The sequence below is a fragment of the Lithobates pipiens genome, unplaced genomic scaffold, assembly GCF_037356315.1.
Source record: "Lithobates pipiens isolate NorthernLeopardFrog02 unplaced genomic scaffold, aLitPip1_a1.2 Scaffold_16, whole genome shotgun sequence".
Lineage (NCBI taxonomy): Eukaryota > Metazoa > Chordata > Amphibia > Anura > Ranidae > Lithobates > Lithobates pipiens.
The window spans coordinates 106,730,926-106,753,393 of NW_027507748.1; the positions used below are offsets into that span (position 1 = coordinate 106,730,926).

The 22,468-nt window shown below is 43.2% G+C and overlaps 1 protein-coding gene across 1 annotated transcript in view; it reads right to left on the bottom strand.

Annotated features, from left to right (window-relative positions):
• Positions 1-5,047: 5,047 nt before the first annotated feature.
• The window catches only part of FANCB (FA complementation group B), a 110,026-nt gene continuing 92,605 nt past the window's right edge, over positions 5,048-22,468 (bottom strand). The window contains exon 9 of the mRNA XM_077480222.1: positions 5,048-5,552. Within this exon, the coding sequence (XP_077336348.1) occupies positions 5,123-5,552 (430 nt within the window). The 3' untranslated portion in view covers positions 5,048-5,122. The remainder of the gene's footprint in view (positions 5,553-22,468) is intronic.

Genomic DNA, 22,468 nt, shown 5'->3' on the forward strand with positions numbered 1-22,468 from the left:
AAGGACATTTCCTCTGGCTTGGTAGATTTACATGTTTAGTTTTTCCTAAAGCTTTTTCCTGCAACCACAATTTTTAACTAAACCTAGTGTCCTTAAAAATATAAAACACTAGCAAACCCACCATCAAGCCAGAGAAGAGACAGAAAAGCCCAAGCAGAATTAATAGTGAGGCACCCAGTCCATGCTGCAGGGTCTGAATGAAGTAACCTCTGACCCTGCAGCTACAGGCTCCCCTCATGGAGGAAACAAACAAAACAACAAAGCCCATAGGGATCAGGAAAAGGCACCACTGTACCTCTCTTACCTGGGCTAGACCGATGCTAGGGGCGCCTGCATCCACCATGGCTGTTTTGGTCTCATCCATCTTGTAGAGAAAAATCAGCAGCAAGGCAGAAAAACCCACAGGTTTTTTAAAATGTTCCCGTTCCCTGCGTCATCATCGAGAGCCGGAAACGGAAGCGCCGGTCTTCTGACCCGTCCCCTGGTCTCTGCATTCCAGCAGCCCCCACCAGAGCCATCTCCCGGGCCAAGAACAAAGCAGAATCCGGGCACAGAGACACCAAACCTCCAGAGGGCCCTAACTCCCCTGAGATGGAGAGACCGGGACACCCCCGCCCCTGGGGGGTTGCTGGATGATCAATAGAAAAAACAAAACAAAAGGTAAGCCTGACACTCTCCAACCTTGGAAGAGCGCAGGTCCCCAGTTCTAGACACATGCTTCCACCATGGCAGAGAAAACACAATAAATGAGGCCATGGTGGAAGAGGAGGGATTTAAAGGCTGCATGTGTTTCCTGTGAAGAAGGTGGAGCTACGCTCACTCCAAGATTGTCCTGAAAGGTGATTTGAGAAAACACTGATTCACACTGTATAGGGCACAGCACCCATGAGAATAAGCCCCAAGACCTAATTTACACACAGATCTTTATTTATTACTCAATACAGTTTTATCTTTTAGATGTGTGTTTGAGCTTTGGGATGCACATCCTAATGCAATAGGCTGTGCACACCTATGAGAACAACCTACATCTGTATCTGTAAACTGCTAGTGAGCCCTGAGGCAATAATCAATTGGATCTTAGTAGAATTGTCAGTTGAAGTAAAAAACTGTCCCAAGGAGTGGGTGGGGTTTAATAAGGTTGCAATGGGGGGCGTTCCCAGCAAAGCTTGTGCCAGTGTTTAATCATCTGAAGGCAGTGGCATATAACCCATGGTCTAGGACTAGAAATCTTGCACCCTGTACAATACGAGAAAAATATTATCGTAGGTTGTAAAACAAAATGTGTAAAAGTCCAAGAGGAGTACCTACACAAAGCATTCCTTGAAACACTAAAAAATTACGGGGTGTTATTTTCTGCACATTTTACTTACTAATAACAAAATAAATGAATAAATAGAATGCAGATTTAAGAAAAAAAAACGGAGAAAATGGTTCTAATACATGCCTTAACCATTAAAGGTTATTGGGTATTTGCAACAGATTAAAGACCTCTTTGGCCTGTGAAAGATTAAGGCTGCTCAGGGAAAAAAAACTATATACCAGAGACTACATCTGTTTAGATTTTAATCTATCCCTGTCTACTAAACGTATGCTGTTTCAACATTATTTGCTTAGAGAATATAGCCCTTGGGACATCAGAGGGTTTCATTTATCACTGGTGCACATAGAATGCAGAAGACAAACTCTGAATGCAATGCAAAATCAATCTAGTTATTCTGTGTCCCCTAGAAGGCTTCTTCCCGAAGATCTAGACATTAGAGACGTGGTTATATAATTGCTTTTAGCAAAATATTTAATAAACATTTTCCTCTGAACATTTGTGCATGGTTTCCCAGCTGTGACTCGCAATGTTTAAATGAAAGTGATGTTCAGAAGATGCCAGGAGACTTTGAGACGTGTTTTATTAATATGTTTAATAGATTTTTTTTGAATATTTTCACTTCACCGGGTAAAGGTGAAATTAAAAAAACATAATAAATATGATTATATTTTAAGGTATATGTGACAAGAGATGTACGGTATGTCATTTTGGCAAAAGTGCAATACAAAAGTTAAATGGTTAGTCCTCATAAAAAAATATTTAAAACTTGTACAGGTAAATTAGACAGATTTTTTGGTATCTATAGTGTATTTCTTTTCTCAGCTCTGCCTGCCATTATGAGGGATTTCACTCTTCCTACTGAAATTTAATTTTAGATGTTGACCAAGATGAGTTCATCTTATTTTCACTGTCCAGTCACAGAACAGAAATACAAATCCTTTGGCAGGTTAAAAAACTCCCTTCAATGCATGTTAACTTTGTATTTAGTGGTTTGTCTAGAGCTCACATTGAAATGGCCCCTCTGTACTTTTTTGTTTTTATTTTGTTATTAAAGTGGTATTCAAAACTATACCCAACTAATCTTAAAAATGCTCCCTCCACTTCCTCACCCCTCCTAACACCTATCATGACTTGCCTGTGTAAGAGAGATACACTGTATATACTTACCTATTTTCAGCCTGCTCCGGTGATCTCTCGTGTCAGCCAGCAGGCAAGCTGGATCATGTGACCAGACTGGAACGGCTTAAAAAATAAAAAATAAATGTGTAGGCTGCTTACTTAGCAAAGTTATATTTTACATAGTGAATAAGGTGAAGCTGTGCTGACTTCAGTCATTCAATATTGTGCAAAAAAAAACATGTTTTTTTGCACATGCTTTAATTTTCATGCAAAGTGAATTTACCTACCCTCACCTTATTCGCTACGCTAAGTGAAAATGGACTTTTATGGTAGAGAAGGGGTACAACATTATAGGGAAGTTATGGGTGGCCACTAGGAGCAGCGTCAATAAGTATGTGTATTAAATCTCCTTGCGACGACCCGGTAGGTTCCCTGGTGGTGAGATGGCCACCCTCCAGGGGACGATCCCTCCTCCCACACGTCCTCGCCTGAGCTCCGCCTTTTGATCATAGGGCTTGTGCATATGCGCTATATTTCCACATGCGCGAACTTCAGGATCCTTGACCCTGCAACGCCGTACGTCGGCTACGGCTGGAGTTGGACCAACGTCACAGGGTTGGGAATTACAAGTAGCAGGCAGCCCCCTGCTTATCTTTAGGCTGGACCTTGGACCCGGAAGAGGTCCTTTTCACCCTATCTGAACCATAAGTTCTTTACCTTCGGATTTTTAATGGCCCTTGCATGGCCCTCTCAATCCGAGGGCTATTATAGTGGATTAATTCCTTTAGCATTAATCAGAATACATTACTTTCCCCTACAGGGCAGGCCGCTGAGAGTTGTGCATTTGTGCGACTGTGCACCTCTTAACTTCTCCACAGCGTACCCCCTCCAGCGGTACCTCTTGGTACCCCCTCCTAGTGGGACATTTCCTTCCAGGTCATCTTATCTACGGCAATCTGTAAATTAGGTACATACTATATATTTCTACCTTTACAAGCCCAATTTTATTCACCATTACTTCACTTTCCCCATTCAAGTTCTTATTCTTCTGCTTCTTCTCATTCTCTCCATTCTCCCTCCCATTATCTCCCTTTTTTCCCCCCTCTTCCTCTCCCTTCTCTCCCCCCACCCCTCCTTTCCACTTTCCCTTTTTTCTTTTCTACCCAGTTGACTCACTCCACCCACACCCCCCTTTCCTTTTCCCCCCTCCTCCTTTCCCCTCCATCCTCTTCCTTCCTCCCCCTCCTCATTCCTCCTTGTCCTTTCCTCTCTCTCCCCCCTTCACATCCTCCCATTTCCCTCTTTTCTTCCTCCCCCTTCCTTCTCCCACCTTTTTCTCCTCTCCTCTCAACCCCCCCCTCCCCCCGTTTTCTCCTCCTTTCACCCTTCTTCACTCACTAATCGCCCTTCATCTTTCACAGCGGTGCATTTGCACCACCAATCTTTTCCTTTTGGCAGCCTTTCACTATTCCGCACCACTGAATTTCATTCACTCACCTAGTCACCATCTCATAGGGCTCTCCCTCCAGTTACCTAGTTTTTGGTTCATTTACCTTATGCACTTTATTTCACCCAGACTCCAGCCCCTTCACTTGTTAATCTCCCCCAGTCGCCGCGGGAGACCCTACTGGTGATGCCCTGTGCACACCAGGACTTGGGTAAGCAGCCTTACGCACCTCTTCCCCTTGTGTAACATATATATTGCTGAATTGTATATATGTTCTGTTGTATATATGAATGACTATATTGTCATTGATTGTGTGTTGATTAAATTGCAGATATTTTTCCTGATGAAGCAGCCTAGCCCAGAAAAACTAGTTGAAACACTGTCCCTGACCAAGTCACCTATGTTTTTAATTAACTACTGATTTTCTTCATCATGTATTAATAAAATTTTCTAAATTTGATATGATTGTCTACATATTCCACTGTATCTCTCTTTGCATTGTACCAAGACAGTCCACTTGCTTCCCTCCTTTTCCTTGGTGAGCCCTGGTTGGGAACCAGGCTCCCAAACCGTTTATTACACTTTATAGGAAGATGACTTCTTTTTGACACAAAGTGGGATAAAGTCCTCAGTTTAAAACATTTTTTGTTCTTAAAGTAGAACTAAAGGTTCCAGTATGACAGTTTAAACAAGTCCCAAATACAGTTACTATGTGATGCACAAAACTCATAATAGATTTCCTTTAAATTCCCTAAGCCAAATCCATCTTCATTTGAGTATCACGCGCTTCCCATCCCAGGCACTGCAGCTCATAGTAGAAGGGTTTCAGCAACAGAGGCATTGCTGTAGATTCAGAAAGCAGTAGGCAAGCCTTGGTGCGGCCAGGTGCTTTTTGAAAAGCTACAGGCATGTGAATTAGCAGTGACAAAAATGTTTGCATACTACTGTAGTACAAAGTAGGCACAGTCTTCATGACAGTGGCAATTTGGGAGCAGCGCAGCATAGTTGCCACACCTTCATAGGAAGCCGGATTAAGTGGGCGGAGAAGGGGACTAAAAGACTATAAATGCAGATAACCTGTGCTTATAATTAAATTTTGCAATACATTTTAAATAGAGAGCCACAGTTCTACTTAAAATCATTCAATGAAAAATAACAGCCAAGTGTAAAATACATTTTACTGGTACAATATTAAACCTATAAATCAACCTAATTATGTGTAATTACACAAAAATTTAAGCATGAACATTTGATTCTTTTGCTATTCTACATATAAGTGAATCTGAGTTCAGCTGAAGCTGCGCCACACGCAGTGCACTGCGCCTGTACAGCTCACTGTTAGTAGTTAGATTATCCCCCAGCTTGATCTGCTGCTTCTTCATCTCCAGGTCTTCTCTGCACTTTAGTGCTTGTTCTTTCCTGTCAGAAGATTCCATTGTGCGCGAGATATTATTGTCTGTGGGGCACCTCAAGGTCAATTCACTTTCAACTTCAGCTTCTGCAGCAGACACCAGGTTTCTGTGGGCGAGAAGCTCTTCCTCCAGAGAGCACGCCAAGTCTCTTGCAAGATTATTCTTACTGCCCGCTCTTATTACATTTACCACACATGTTGGAGGAAGAATGCATTTCAGACTGTGTAGGCACTGGAGAATAACAATATTATTTCTAAAACAGAAGAAAAACATATCAGCACCAACATTCCATGTGAAGTGAATAAACAAAAAAAAAAGAAGCTTTTAAAGCTGTACTAGGGGCACAACATTTTTATATCTTTTGATTTAATATTCTTTACTTACCCATGCAGCGAGCCCTTATTTTTTTTTCCCCATCTAAAAAAAAACATGAAATCACTTTTATGCTGCTGCTGTACTTCCAGCCTCTTAGCTGACCCCAGTAACACAATTGTATCTCCACCCCCATTTGTAGATTAACATTCCCCAGCACACTGCTTTGTGTTGAAGTGACATTAGTTTACACTCTCCGACAGCGAGCAGGATGCACAGATGGGTACTGCTAGCTGTCAGACTGGGCTGTGTCCGATTGCTGTGGTCTTTAACAAATGGGAACTAATGAGTGTGGTTCCCAGTCATATGATCAATATGACAGCACAAACACCTCACAGGATTCGAAGGTCACTGAAGAGTGGATATGACAGAACACCTATGTTTAATATTGTAATAGTCACCCACAAGTACAGGATTAAAAACACATTCATATACAGTATATCCTTTTTTTTACAGTTTTGTATTGAAGTGATTGTAAAGTCAGAAGTTTTTTTTTTTTTATCCTAATGCATTCTATGCATTAAGTTAAAAAGCATTCTGTGCACAGCAGCCCCCCTTAATGCTTACCAGAGCCCTGTCTCTGTCCACGAGTGTCTCGGCCATCCGAGACTCTCCCTCCCGATTGGCTGAGACACAGCAGTTGCGCCATTGGAGCCGGCTGCTGTCAAAATCAGTTGGCCAATCAGGAGAGGGAGGGACAGGGCTAAACCACAGCTCTGTGTCTGAATGGACTCACAGAGGTGCAGCTCGGCTTCGGTGCCCCCCAAGCTGCTTGCTGTAGGGGCACGCAACAGGAGGGATTGGCCAGAAGTGCCAAAGAGGCACCTGAGAAGTGGAGGATCTGGTCTACTCTGTTCAAATCCACTGTACAGAGCAGGTAAGTATAACATGTTTGTTATTTTTATTTAAAAAAAAACACGAGACTTTACAATCTCTTTAACCACTTGCTGACCACCGCATGTAAATTTACATTGGCAGAATGGCACGACTGGGCAAATGGGCGTATAGGTACGTCCCTTTGAATTTGCCGGCGCGTACTCACGTGGGGATATTGTCTCACGGAGCTGAAGAATGAGGAGATGCTAATGTAAACAAGCATCTCCTCCTTCTGCTTAGTGACACTGTCTGTGATCAGGAGCTATGATCAGTGAAGTATAGATACAAACAAAAATACTCGAGCGCAAAAATGGATAAAAATATCAAACTGAAAATCAAAGAAAGCAGCTGCAAACACTCCCAATAGGTCAGCCAACCAAAAAATTTAATATAGTAAATAGTGTTGCGCTATCTTCAAATAAAGTGGCAAGTGCATAATAGAAAAAAGTGTATGAACATAATCCAAAAAGTGCATAAATTCAATTATCCCAAAAGATCCAGGGTATTAATAAACTTTCTATAACCACTTCCCGACCAGCGCACGCCGATGTACGTCGGCAGAATGACACGGGCAGGCAAATGGGCATACCTGGACGTCCCTTTAAATTTGCCGCCCTGCCATCGCGAGTGTGCTCCCGTGCTGGTCGGGACCCCCGTGAGTCCGGTCGCGGGTCCCGCGGACTCGATCGCCACGGGCATACCTGCGATCGTCTTTTGGGGCAGCTGAACTTGGAGATGCCGTCGACGCAGTGCCGAATCGCAAAAAAGTGGTCTGGTCTTTGGCCAGCAAAGTGGTCCGGGGCTGAAGTGGATAATGTGACACACACCAATAAGGTGTCTCGTGCTACAACCAAAGTGCTAAAAAAGTGCCAAGTGCTAGAAAAAAGAAACAACATAATATAGGCTTATAAATAAAAGGTATCAAGAGGAAAAAAACACATATGTAACTAAGGATTACCCCAATCATCTTGGAATCCAATAGTATTAAATATAAAGGTGCCAGAGAAAAAAATAAACTAAAAATAAAAACAAATAAATATATGGATAAATGTGCACCTAAAACACTATATAATATGTGCTTATTAATACTAATATAATAGTATTAATAATATTAAATACTAACTCAAAAAAACGATCACCAAGTAAATATTTAATAAATAAAATAAATTAGAATAAAAATGGAAGTCCAATTAATATGTGACTTAAAATTAGAGTAAATGAACTTCCTTCAACAAGTGTGCTAGGTATGTCTTCAAAAAAATCTATAAATGAAAAAATTCCCCAACTGAATGTAGGAATAATAAATTAGAAATAGGAATTCAATTAATATATAAATTAAAAATAAAACAGATGAAATTCATTAAGCAAGCGTGCCAGATGTGTGTTCAAATGAAAAAAAAATGTATTAATTAAATAATTGGGATAAGTGCTAATTTATCCAGAACAAAAGAGGTTTTCACTTGAACTTAGAAAAGTTAAATGCAAAAGTGACTCAGCTGTACTTATCCGAGGAGGTAGATATTGAAGGGAATAAATCCCATATGCATATTCAGAGTGGTGATAAGGATATCCCTGGAAGATCTCCACACTTAACCAGCCACAAACCAGATGGATCACCCAAAACAGGAGGATATTATATTACTCCATCCACACCAGATAGGTTGTTCCGTTCATAGAAAACCCTTTGAGAAAGTCAGGTGATGGTGGCGCTACGCGTGAGGGCGAAGGTGACTGTGACAGCGCACGAGTGAGTCTGGCAGCACAGCGGTTGCAGACTCAAGCTGTTGGATCTGACTATTCAATGCGCTCGTTCATCATCCTAATATGCGAGTGGCTCTTTACGCCGATTTTACTCTGTAGCAATATTGCGCTATATTCGTTTTCTCTTTTCTATTAACGGAACAACCAGTTAAGTGTGGAGATCTTCCAGGGATATCCTTATCACCACTCTGAATATTCATATGGGAGTTATTCCCCTCAATATCTACCTCCTCGGATAAGTACAGCTGAGTGACTTTTGCATTTAACTTTTCTAAGTTCAAGTGAAAACCTCTAATGATCAGTGAAGTGTAATTCGTAGCCCATCCCACTAATAGTTAGAAACACTCCCCAGGACACACTTAACCCCTCCCTAGCTCCCTAGTGGTTAACCCCTTCACTGCCAGTGTAATTTTTACAGTAATCAGTGCAATTTTATAACACCGATGGCGGTAAAAATGACAATGGTCCCAAAAATGTGTCAAAATTGTCTGATGTGACCGCCATAATGTCACAGTCATGATAAAAATTGCAGATCGCCATTACCAGTAAGAAAGAAACATTTCTAAAAATGCCATAAAACTAACTCCTATTTTGTAGACGCTATAACTTTTGCGCAAACCAATCAATAAACGCTTATTGAGATTTTTTTTTTTACCAAAAAACAGGATTTCTTGATCATACATCACGGGATACAGGAGCTTCATTACATAGTGGGTTATATAGGCACCTCTGTTTGGGCTACACGACTTCTCGTGTCCCCCTAAAGATTGATGTAAGCCACCGCCGTGGCCTTGTCAGACTGAATCCTGACAGGACAGTCCCGTACTCTGGAGCGTCCAAGATTCTAGGGCCAGACGTACTGCGCGAATCTTCCAAAATGTTAATAGGCAAGGTCCTCTAACCTGGACCATATCCCCTGGACAGAATCTTCTTACAGGGCTGATCCCCAGCCTAGAAGGCTGGCATCTGTTGTTAATACTTCCTAGGATAACCACCACCAATTTAGGCTCTGACTTACGTCAGAAGCCAAGCGTATTGGAAAAAAACAAGGCCTGAATCTTTTTATTCGAGACCAACAGGATGGTGTTTTGAAGCAGTCTTGAGTGAAAACTGCGGGAGGGATGGCCTCGAAGGAGGCCACCATTTCCCCTAACAATCTCATGCACAGTCGAATGGAAGGATTTTTCCTTATTTTGATAAGTTAAAGTAGTCCTACAATGGAACTTATCCATGTCTGGGGTAAGAAAACCTTCTTCTGTACGGTATCTATAATCAGCCCCAAGTACTGTAATCTCCTTGATGATTCTAAGGGGGATTTTTCTAGGTTGAGTATCCAACCCAGAGATTGCAGGTAGTTACAGCTGTAATCGGACTCTGGTTTAGACCTGAGACTGAATGATCTATTAAAGATAGATTGTGTAAATAGGCTAGGAGCCTTAATCTGGCTAAAGGAGGTGCCAGAATTTTTCAGAACACCCATGGTGCTGTGGCTAAACCGAATGGCAGGGCCACAACTGAAAATTATGATTTAATATTTCAAAGAGCAGAAATTTCTGGTGAGCGGGAAATATTGGCACGTGGAGATATGCATCTTTGATATCGAATGAAGCCAAAAAACTCCCCTCCTTGCAGGATGGACACAACCGATCGGACTGACTCCATGCGAAAGGATCGGATGTTTAAGTGCCGATTCAGATCTTTGAGATCTAGAATGGGTCTTACCTCTTTGTTTGGTTCTGGAACCATAAAAAGGTTTGAATCAAACCTGTGCCCTGTTCCACTAAGGGAACTCTGATATCACCGACTGGGATAATAGATGATCCAGAGCCAGAAAGAGACCTTTTTCTCTGGATCCTTGGGAACATTTTCCCTTAGAAAAAAAAACGAGGAGACGGAAACTCTCAGAAATCTAGTGATAACCTGGAGAAAAAAGTGCAGAAGCTACCCATCTGTCCTGCCATTGTTCCTGACAGATCTTGAGAATTGCAGGAGCCTTCCCCTAACCCGAGCGAGCGGGGGCGCCCCTTCATGAGGAGGTTTTAGCATTCTGCTTTGTGGGCTTTCTGCCCCAAGATCTCTTCCTGGTGCTGCCCTTGGGGACTTCCCCTTGAACCTGACGGTGAGGTCGTCAAACACTGCCTAGAGGCTGATGCCCCTGGCACAGAAGAGGCAGCACGATTAAAGGAGAATATTTGAACTTCTTCTTTACTGGTAAAAGAGAGCTTTTCCCATTAGAGATCCTTTAGACGTACTTATCCAAATGGTCTCTAAATAGCTGTTCACCATAAAAGGGAAAACTGGCTAAGAGCTTTTTACACGGTGCTTCGGCTGACCAATTTTTCAGCCACAGAACTCTGCGAGAATGCACTAGTCCAAGCATAAGCCATGAGGCTTAAATGATAGAGTCTTTCATAGCATCTACTGTGAAAACACAATGTGTCTGATATACCAGCCCATTGCTGGGCCTGTTGATCAGGCAGAATTTTAAGTATCTCCACAAACTGTTCCTTAATGGACTGAGATACACCAATTGCAGCAAGAACTGGCTGCGCTACTGAACTTGCTAAAAACATATTGTTTTTATAAAGAAGTTCCAACATTTTATCTGTTGGATCCTTTAACATCAGTGCATTATCCACCGGATATGTGAGATTCTTGCTCACTGAGGCGATTGCAGCATCATTTGCTGGAACCCCCCATTTTTTTTGTGTGGGGAATTTCTTGGGAGGATAATATTATTTATTCGGATGTTCCCATTCAGAATACATAAGCTTTATTAGTATATGTGCTTCTGAAGTGAGCACCATGAATAGGGAAAAACATCTTCAAATGGGGGAGGTTTTAATGAACCCAATTAGAGGTAGGTTTCTCAAGAGCCTGTGCTCGAGTAATGGAGTACACAAGTAACCTGTCTTGTGATGCTACTCTTGCATATTAAGATCCTCAGAAGAGGATCAATAAGCATCTTCCAAATATTTGAACTACCTGATCCCCAGCCTCCTGCACCTCAATAAGAGGGTCCTGAGCAGTAGATGGAAATCTTCTATGTTTAGCTCCACTATGGAGAGACATCATAGCATCAATCTTCATTCCAAATTAGAAATGGTAGAAGAAAAAACCTCTTGTAAGATATATACAGGGACTGAAGTGTTTATGCAACAACAGTTCCCCCTTACAGCTCAGTCTGACCAGCCGCATCCCTCTCAGAGGAGGGTGACATTCTTTTGGAAATGAATTTAGGTTATAGTAAAACCATTGACCCCTTTAGAATCCTTAGAGGAGTTCCTGGTCCCTTTACCACTCATAGCCTGAAGAATAAAGCAGAGGCACACAAAGAATGTACATTGCTAGGCTATAGTCCAGCACCATTAGCTGCTATTAATCCTAACCTGGTAAAGTATGTGTCAAAGGGAAATGCCTGTGTCACTAACCTGAATAAGCCATCCTCCTGCTCTGTCCCTCCACAGCCAGCAGCAGCTACACATCCACAGCGCTTTACACTTCCGCCATGTGTGGCCGGCGTCTGATGCCGTTAGCCATGTCCCCCACACGAATGACTGCCCCCACTCCTTTCAAAGGAAAGTGTTTTTCTGTGTGAGCAGCGGCTTAGGTGTCCTGAAAAAACAGCAGACATGGCGGGGGGGGGGGGGGGGTAAAATCCTCTGCTGAGCGGCCGCTCGTTCTTTCCCCCCCCCCCCTTTTTTTTTTTTTTTTTTACAAAAAAGGAAACTGCTTTCATATCAATCCCAAAAACAATCAATATTGGGGGCGCAGGAGGAGAACCAGACCCCCAACTTACCGGAGGATCTGTTGTGGCCAGAGGAGAGGAGAAAATGACAGGATTCTGTGCTGTGCTGTTTCCAGCGTCAAGTCGGTGAGTGCTCACGTTTATTCAGACACGGGGCCCGGATACCATACATTTAGCCCATGAAAAGGACATCAGAACGGATCCGGTCAGCATGGCTAGTCCCAGCAAGGATTGCTTCTAGTGAAGCTCAGCACAGCACATCTTTACTCGTGACCAACACCTTAGACACTGGCGAAAAAACTGAGGACTCCCAGTAATGGGATGGGTTATATAGGGAGTACACTTCTTGCCTCAGGGCGTGCCAGTGTCCATCACCTATCAGTGGCCCTATAACCCACATAGTAATTACTATGGCTCTGTGTCCCCTAATGTAACAAAATAAATATGTAGAATATGTACTGGCTTAAACTGAGGAAAAAACATTTTTTATATATATTTTTTGGGGATATTTATTATAGCAAAAAGTCAAAAATAATGCGTTTTTTTTTCCAAATTGTTGCTCTATTTTTGTTTATAGTGCAAAAAATAAAAACCGCAGAGGTGATCAAATACCACCAAAAGAAAGCTCTATTTGTGGTAAAAAAAAGGATGTCAATTTTGTTTGGGAGTAACGTCGCACGAGCACGCAATTTTCAGTTAAAGCGATGCAGTGGCGAACTGCAAAATGTGCTCTGGTCTTTGGCCAGCAAAATGGTCCGGGGCTTAATTGGTTAAGTAAAAGCCTTAAATGTGCTCAAAAAAAACCTAAACATTTTTTTTAGGAGATAAGTCAGAGTGTTTCTAGTCAAGTTAACTGCCAACTGCTGACACTACTAAATTGGGTCTGAGCATCCAAGTGACCACGGCCATGAAAGGGTTAATGCTGGCTTGAGGTGATGGGAGGTGTTGCATTTTTTGGGTAAACAAGAAAATTCTGTGAGTAAGCTGGTTCAGAGAACATGCTAAGAGGCTCAAATTGTTATTCTGGTATTCATCTTCCATACATGGCTGTTTTTCTAGCTAAATCCCCATCGTTGCTGGTATGGCGGACTTCTAAATGGTCCTGTGCTTGTGCAAACATCATCCCAGTTCAAATCCTGCTCTCTGTATAATCGTATTGCAGCCAAGTCCACTGGCAATGGTGCAAGAGAGGGAAGTTGCACAGCACTGAATCATTTAAAAAGAGGCTGCAGTCCCATCAAGCATTCTGTTGACCTTAGTTGCTTTGTATTTTTTATAACCTACGCATCAAGATAAATTGAGTAGACACTGATATACCAACAATGGCACAGCATTAACTGGAATAGTTACAGTAGGTATTTTTAGCCTTGTAAAGTTCTTGAATATGTTGATGCTATGATTGCTGGGGTGAAATGGAGTCCTGAAAAAGGCAAAGTATGCCCATTCTAGCATCAGAACCTATGAACCTATTTAGTGATGCATTATACTAATATTTCTGTGTACCTTTTTCTGGTGTGAGTGATCACTTTTTAATAACTATTGAGCATTGTTGCCTGTTTGAAAACCCAGCGCAGTGTAACCACAATTTAAAAACTCCTCAGACAAACCCCTAGGCAAACGTCTTCATTTCAAATGTTTTATTGAATACAGATAAATCAAATTATTTTGATTACTTCAAGTAGTTTTATTTAATTTAGAAGCAGGTAAGGAGCTCTGCATGACATCCACCGGTGATTATACAGCGCGGCAGGTATCGCAGACAAGTTTTCTGCGCAAACTACAAATATCTTTTTATTTATCATAAATTTTCTCTGAAGTTTACCTTTCTCTTCTAGGAATAGTATGGAGTAAACAAACAGCTCAGACTAATGCAAATTCTTAAGAGGCATTTTGCTGTCTATTTCTGCAAGTTTCTAGCTGTCAAGTAAAACGTTAAAAAGGGCCACTTAATCCATAAACACAAAAAACCTTAAAACAATAAAATGTGCATTTATAATTTTTCGAAACACATTAATATCAAAAATTAAGATTGCAGCTGTTCACAATGACATCTTCTAAGCTAGAAGAATGTTATGTCTTAAACGCTAAGTTCGCCTTTTACAAAAAAAATAATAAATGCAAATCTTTTTTCAGTTAAAAAAAATGTGCATTTATTATTTTCTGCAGCCTATAAAACATTGCACCCATGATCGGCAGATCGCAAGTGCAATGCCTGGATCCTGCAGACCCTCAGTACACTGTCTGCCCATACCTCCAATACAGGAAGTTACTGAATAGCAGGAGGAATCAAAGAACTACACCAGCGCTCGCCAGCACTCTTGCAGTTCATTGAGAACTACAAGCTGTAGGCCACAAAGAAAAGGGTCTCTACAAGCTTTCAGATAGACCCTGAAAGTTCTGACCACTTCTGGGCAATGTAGGGCAATTTCCTTGTAATGTTTTGGGATAGGACAGAGGGAAGGAAGGACAAAAGGTTCAAAGGGGAGTCTCTGAAAAAGTAGAGAATACCAGGCTGAGATCCCAAGATGACACAGGTGGTAGAATTGGGAAAATTATATGAGCAACTCCCTGTAGAAAGTTCCTGATAAAGATGAATAAGCAAAACCGAGACCTAAGAATGATAGATAAATGCCTTAGAATAAGTCTCTTGTTTTCGCACCATGCAAAGGCCTTTGCTGTGCGATTGTGACTCTTGCAGGAGGTGGGTTTTCTTGCTCTGAGCAAAGTGGGAATACCAAAGTGGGAGTCAGAGATAACCCTATCATTTCGAACTTCAGTTTCAAAGCCATGCTGTTGAAGCCAATGACTTACTGTAGAAGCTGGGCGGGCTTTGGTCAGTAAGTCTGGTCTGTTTGGAACAGGCATAAACCAGTTAAAATTGAGTCACAGTAATCATGAGAGCATCTACTGTGAAGGCTAAATGATCCTTGGCCTTGGCAATAAATTTGTTTAGCATGGTAAATCTAGAATACAGGATGGCTAAAAACACTTACAAGATATGGAGACTGGCAGAGCATATCATTAATATCAACGTAGGTGGTCCGGCATAAAGACAGTGGTAACTGGCGTATACAAGTTCTTTAGGCTGTGTGTATCCAGTAGCGGGGGGTCCCGGGGATGCCAACAGGAAAACCAGCAGGGAGCTCCGAGAGGACAAGCCAGCCCGCAGTCACAGTCTCAAACAACGAGAAACGCAGATCCTGGAAGTGACGTCAGCGGCAGGGGACAATAACCAGCAACCAGCGTGGACCGCAAACAGGAAGCAGTCATCAAAGAAGGACACAACATATATATATTTTTTGTTTGGATGGGGATTGTGTTTCTGTTACCCCTCCTGTTCTATACCTTTACATTGTGATAACGCTCCATCTACATATTCCCCACCCACGTAGTAAAAATTAGCCTCATACACATACAGTCATCACGTTGATAAAGGAACCAATGAGATGTTCCGAAACGCGTCCCTCTTTGATAACTGCTTCCAGTTTGCGGTCCACGTTGGTTGCTGGTTATTGTCCCCTGCCGCTGACGTCACTTCCAGGAACGGCGTTTCTCGTTGTTTGAGACTGTGACTGCGGGCTGGCCTGTCAGTTCTCTCACAGCTCCCTGCTGGTTTTTCTGTTGGCATCCCCGGGACCCCCCGCTACTGGATACACACAGCCTAAAGAACTTGTATACGCCAGTTACCACTGTCTTTATGCCGGACCACCTATGTTAATATTAATGATATGCTCTGCCAGTCTACATATCTTGTAAGTATTTTTAATCCTTTATGGGGAAATTGAACAGCTTTTAATTCTACACTTAGAGTCACATTTTCTTTGTTTTAGATGTTGACAGAAGATTCAGATGAAACAACTTCAATAGTTAAAAGAAAAATATTTTTCCAGAGAACAGGCCCATCACCTAAATGTATAAAGGCCTGTAGACCAGTGAAGCTAATAGCAAGGTTTAAGGTATCAGGTAAGATGTGATCCTGGGAATGGAGGTTTTAAGCCACCCATAGTCCTACAAAGCATCTGGGCTTCAGGTCCCAGAACAGAAATTATTAAGATTCTGAGAAAGCAAAACCCTCATGTGTATGTGAGAAATTTTGGTACCCACCATCCAAAATCCTGCCAGCCATTGCCTCGCTCTATATATCATTCTACCAGCCATCTCTTTCTATATAATTTTTTTTCCTCCTCTTAATTTTAGCCCGATTGTTGCTACCAAAAACAACTAGGCTGGCAAAAAGTACTATTTTAATTTACATCAAAACAGACAAATAAAAAATATTAATGTGTGCATGACTGAGTTGGCTACACTCTATAATAACATGTTTACATAGAAAGTGCCAGTTACGCAATAGTTATCCTTTTATATCCAATTTAATTCAATGTGATATTTATCCCCCTACAAGCCTGCCAAAAAAAAAATGAAAAACATTGCATGCTTTTTTATCACTACAAGAAGAGACATAGTTTGCAATGCATATAAAAATAAATGACCCTTCATAACTTAGGTACAGTTCTCACAAGAAAATATAGGATTTTTATTACAGTTTACCTGTAAAATCCTTTTCTTGGAGTACATCATGGGACACAGAGCCTTAAGTAATTACTTAAAGGGACATCCCATAGCAATGCTTTACTAAAAAACTCAACGAAAATTGTTAACAATAATGGACTTTTTAGGCATAAATATAGATATAACAAAAAAAGGGGAAGATACATTTAAAACAATTTTTATTTCTAAAAAGACAACAAACAGAATCTCAATGCCTCAGAGCGTAATCCTTCACTGTCTAGCGTATTATAAGTATATCACGTTCTACATACATTCCCAACATAGGGACATTAAGGAACAAATAACCATCAGTACAGAAGATAATTTATATAGACAGGATATCACATAGGAATCAGCTCAGAGATACTTAAATGCTCAATGCTCTACATGTTTCGCGTTCATCATAACGCTTCATCAGTTTATAATTTTTATTTCCTATGGATAACCAAAAAAAGACAAAGAGAGGCATCTCTACAGGGATAAAGTATATATGTAGAACGTGATGTACTTATAATACGCTAGACAGTGAAGGATTACGCTCTGAGGCATTGAGATTCTGTTTGTTGTCTTTTTAGAAATATCTTCCCTTTTTTTGTTATATCTATATTTGTTATATCTATATTTATGCCTAAAAAGTCCATTATTGTCAACAATTTTCGTTGAGTTTTTTAGTAAAGTCAAATATCAAGACGTGGCATGTGTTTTATGTAATGTATCCCCAGGACCACCCTGTGGTAGATACACACAAAATTTAATCCCATAGCAATGCTACTTGAGGGGAGGGAGAGACAACCCGCAGGGTACCCACAGACTTGAGGATCTATGCTGCTGCCTGCAGCACACTGTGCCCAAATGCGATATCCTCATACCTCCTTACATCCACCTGATAAAATCTTGTGAATGTATGCACTGAAGACCAAGTTGTGGCCTTACAAATCTGAGCCATGGGAGCCTGGTGACACAGTGCCCAAGAAGCACTAACCGACCTGGCACAGTGCGCCTTAACTTGAAATGGGGGAATCTTACCCCTTAAATCATTGGTTTTGGAAAAAACAAAGACAGGACAATATCTTGGTTCAGGTGAAACCTGAAACCACTTTTGATAAAAAGTCTGGACAAGGGCGTAAAACCACTCTGTACCCATGACAATCAAATATGGCTCTTTACAAGAAAGAGCAGCCAATTCTGAAACCCTCCTTGCTGAGGATATAGCAACCAAAAATACCAACTTCCTTGTTAGAAGGACCAGGGGTATATGTTGTATTGGTTCAAATGGCTGTTTTTGAAACACAGAAAAAACTAAGTTCAAGTCCCAAGGGTTCAACGGAGGTTTGACGGGCAAAATAAGCCACGTCACCCCTTGTATAAAACCCCGGACTAAAGAATGAGTAGAAAGTGGTCTTTTGAAATAAGACCAATAAAGCTGAGACTTGGCCTTTAATAGTACTCAAGGCCAATTTCATTTCTACCCCTAATTGTAGAAAGGCAAGAATTCTGCCTATTATACATCTCCGAGGGTGCCAACCCTTGGATTCACACCAGGAAACATAAGCCCTCCTGACTCTATAGTTCTGGAAGCTGGCTTCCTTGCACTAATCAGGGTAGAGATAACTGATCCAGAAAGCCCACGTTTCTTCAGAATGTGGGTTTCAATAGCCAAGCCGTTAAATTTAGAGACCGTAAGGTAGGATGGAATATCAGTCCCTGTGAGAGCAGATCTGGCCATAGTGGGAGGGACCATGGGTGCTGCTGTCCCCCTAATGCTCTGGTTCCATCAGGGGGGAGAAGAAAACATTTTTGCAGCTTTCTTTTACCTTGCAGAGTCTCCGTCCACATGCTGCTGCAACCAGACTTGGACTGAGCTTACAGTGAAGACAACAGAGTAAGGTATGTTCATAGTCTCCCTCTAGTGGAGAATTAAAGCATGACAACATTTTTTCCCTAATGGAAGAAATACATAGATGTTTTTAATACCCAAGTTTCTTCCCTTACTTTATCCTCACTGCAGAATTTGCTGAATTAACAGACAATCCAACCTTCAACCATTATGGCGGGCTGCGTAGCAAACCTTCAAGGACTGGGTTCCTAAAACGGGTTCCAACTGCCTTGGACCTGTAAAGAGCACTCAGTCGGGAAGTTTAGGTAATGTAACTAGACCTAAGCCCTGGGTTCCAGCCCTACAAAGAGAGGTATTACAGGCAAAACCTTGTGCTTCGGATACCAGGCCCCAGGTACCATCCCTTTAGGCCTCAATGGCACTTTGGATGGATCTGGCCTTCATGGAGGCTATTTAAATCCAGCATGGATCCCTCCAGTGGAGCTCCTCAGAGCACATTTTCACTTGTGACCAACACCTTAGACACTGGCGAAAAAACTGATGTGCTCCTGGAAGGAGGAGGGGTTATATAGGGAGTGAACTTCCTTAATTGGGTATAACTAGTGTCAACACCAGAAGGTGGCCTTTAACCCAATAAGCAATTACTTAAGGCTCTGTGTCCCATGATGTACGATAAAGATGGAGACTGCCCCTGCTAACCATTGCAGAACTGGGTTCTGCACCTAAAGCCGCGTACACACGGGCGGATTGTATGGCCTACTTAGTCCGCCGAAACACATTTCAGCGGACAGTCCGCTCGTGTGTGGGCTTCAGCGGACTTTTTCAGCGTGCAGTCTGGCGGACTAAGTATTTCGGAATTTCCGTAATACTGTCCGTCGTACTCGCATTTCGGTGGACAATCCGCCCGTGTGTGCCAGTCCGCCGTACTTTTGAAATGAGCGGACTTTTCCCGCCGGGAGAAAAGTCCGCTCATTTCGAGCGGGTATCCAGGTAGGCGGGCCCGCGAAGGAGACGTCGCTGGCCCCGCCGCCTGGTATGGACTTAAAGGGAAACCCCAACGCCAAAAAAAAAACGGCGTGGGGGTTCCCCCCAAGTCCACAACAGACCCTTGTCCGAGCACGCTACCCGGCCGGCCAGGAAAGGGGGGCGAGCGAGCGCCCCCCCTCCTGAGCCGTACCAGGCCGTGCCCTCAACATGGGGGGTGCCTTGGGGAAGGGGGGGCCGCGCGGCCCCCCCACCCCAAAGCACCTTGTCGCCATGTTGATGAGGACAAGGGCCTCTTCCCGACAACCCTGGCCGTTGGTTGTCGGGGTCTGCGGGCGTGGGGCTTATCGGAATCCGGGAGCCCCCTTTAATAAGGGGGCCCCCGGATACCGGCCCCCCACCCTATGTGAATGAGTATGGGGTACAATGTACCCCTACCCATTCACCTGTAAAATAAAAGTACAAAAAAAAAAACACAACACACGAGATAAAATACTTTATTGCACAGCGGTGGCCCGGTCTTCTGTCGCCGCCTTCCGTTCTTCTTCTTCTCCAGGAGATGTTTCCTCGACGATCTCTCCGGCCGGAATGCCAGGGACGCACTGCGCGGCCACTTATATAGGGACAAGGGGCGGTGTCACATGGCTTTATGTCACATGGGTTGGTGTCACATGGTGACCCCGCCCCCTTACGATGTCATAGTCCCCATGTGACATCAACCCATGTGACCAACCCATGTGACATAAAGCCATGTGACACCGCCCCTTGTCTCTATATAAGTGGCCGCGCAGTGCGTCCCTGGCATTCCGGCCGGAGAGATCGTCGAGGCAACATCTCCTGGAGAAGAAGAAGAAGAAGAAGAAGAAGAAGAATGGAAGGCGGCGGCGACAGAAGACCGGGCCACCGCCTGTAAAACAGGTATAAGAAGGCGCGGTGGCCCGGCAGAAGAACCGAAGAGGGGGACAAGACCCCTGAAGTCGGGAGAAGAGGCCGGCGGCGAGGAAGAAAGCTAGCAAAAGAGCTACTAGAAGATAGCAGAGGAGTCCGGCGAGAAGACCCCCGAAGACGGAAGACCCCCGGAGCTGTGCAATAAAGTATTTTATCTCGTGTGTTGTTTTTTTTTGTACTTTTATTTTACAGGTGAATGGGTAGGGGTACATTGTACCCCATACTCATTCACATAGGGTGGGGGGCAGGTATCCGGGGGCCCCCTTATTAAAGGCGGCTCCCGGATTCCGATAAGCCCCCCGCCCGCAGACCCCGACAACCAACGGCCAGGGTTGTCGGGAAGAGGCCCTTGTCCTCATCAACATAGGGACAAGGTGCTTTGGGGTGGGGGGGGGTGCGCGGCCCCCCCTTCCCCAAGGCACCCCCCATGTTGAGGGCACGCGGCCTGGTACGGCTCAGGAGGGGGGGCGCTCGCTCGCCCCCCTTTCCTGGCCGGCCGGGTAGCGTGCTCGGACAAGGGTCTGTTGTGGACTTTGGGGGGACCCCCACGCCGATTTTTTTCGGCGTTGGGGTTCCCCTTTAAGTCCATTCCAGGCGGCGGGGTCAGCGACGTCTCCTTCGTGGGCCCCGCCTACCTGGAGACGCGCTCGAAATGAGCGGACTTTCCTCCGCGTGTGTGGGCGAGTCTGTTCATTTCAAAAGTAGGGCGGATAGTATGGCGGACTTAGTACACCGTATTAGTCCCCTCAAAAAGTGGTGTGTGTGGTCAAGTCCATTCATTCGAAAGTATGACGGACTGTCCGTCGGATTGTATGACGGACTAAGTAGGCCATACAGTCCGCCCGTGTGTACGCGGCTTAAGAGTCACAGAATCAGAACAAGCATTTAACAAAAAATATACTGTTGCTGCATATTGCCTTTTAAGGTTGCTAAAAGGTTAATATTTTCGTCTATGCGTCCCTTTACTCTGTGTCTACATTAAATATAAAAGGAGTTATTCCTGCACCTTATCAGGAAGAAGTCTAATTTATTTACCGCTGCACACACTGAAATGGGGTACTTGAACCCCAATTATAGAGTAAAGAGGGCAAAAAGTAGTGATGCGCATGACTACATCCCCTGATGAAGTCACGTGACCGTGACGAACACGCGTCGGGACGCTACCGGAAGTGACGCAATCGAGCTCGAGGCTCGTTTATACCCCACACAAGAGAATTGTTTGTTTTGTGAGTATTTGATCTGCTTTCTTAAATAAACTTCAACATTGTTTAAAATATTACTACACTATGGGGCTCCCTTCCTCCTCATCTGTTTAACCCCTTACATAAACACCAACCGCCGAGGTACCCCCCCCCCACGCTGAAATACTGCTGAGCGATTATATAAAGAGACCAGTACGGCGCAATAGGCAGGAGACGTCAGGATCTGGGGACACAAGCATGGGACCTCGAGGGATAACGATCACCAGGAACCCTGAGGATACATATATTATATGCTGTTACCTTACAGCTGTAAGGTAAGGGGACACCCATATTTCGATTACACAGGACCACGTGGGATATATTCACCATCACCACTACCACCACCGATTATATTGCTACTTTATAGTGCACATATATTCAAACACCAGCACTGTATGCGATTTCCTTGATATATGCGATTTTCGATATAATCGCCACCGGTTGTCGCACAAGTTGAATGGACATTTTTTGCTAAATGCCATTGTTCTTTTTACATAGTTTTCAAATATTGTGCACAGTCTGTTTTTGGATTATTTCCAGAGGGATTTTCTCCCTTCCTTCAACATCAAGACTGTTTATGCGCTTTTTTGATTTTCTGCCATTTTTTGCACAATTGTATTATTGAGTTGTTCACTGTATTGATATCGTTTTTTGTATGGTAGATGACACCCGCATGTATTTACTCTCTATAACCCATTCCTGGCACTGACACTTTATGCGATTTTTTTCAGTCACAACCAACCACTCTTTGCACTATTGATTCATCGAGTTAGTGACTGTTTTTATGTATACTGTTTTTTATTTTATGGTGTAGTAGATATTTTCACGGACCTATTTATCGCCTAGCACTGGCA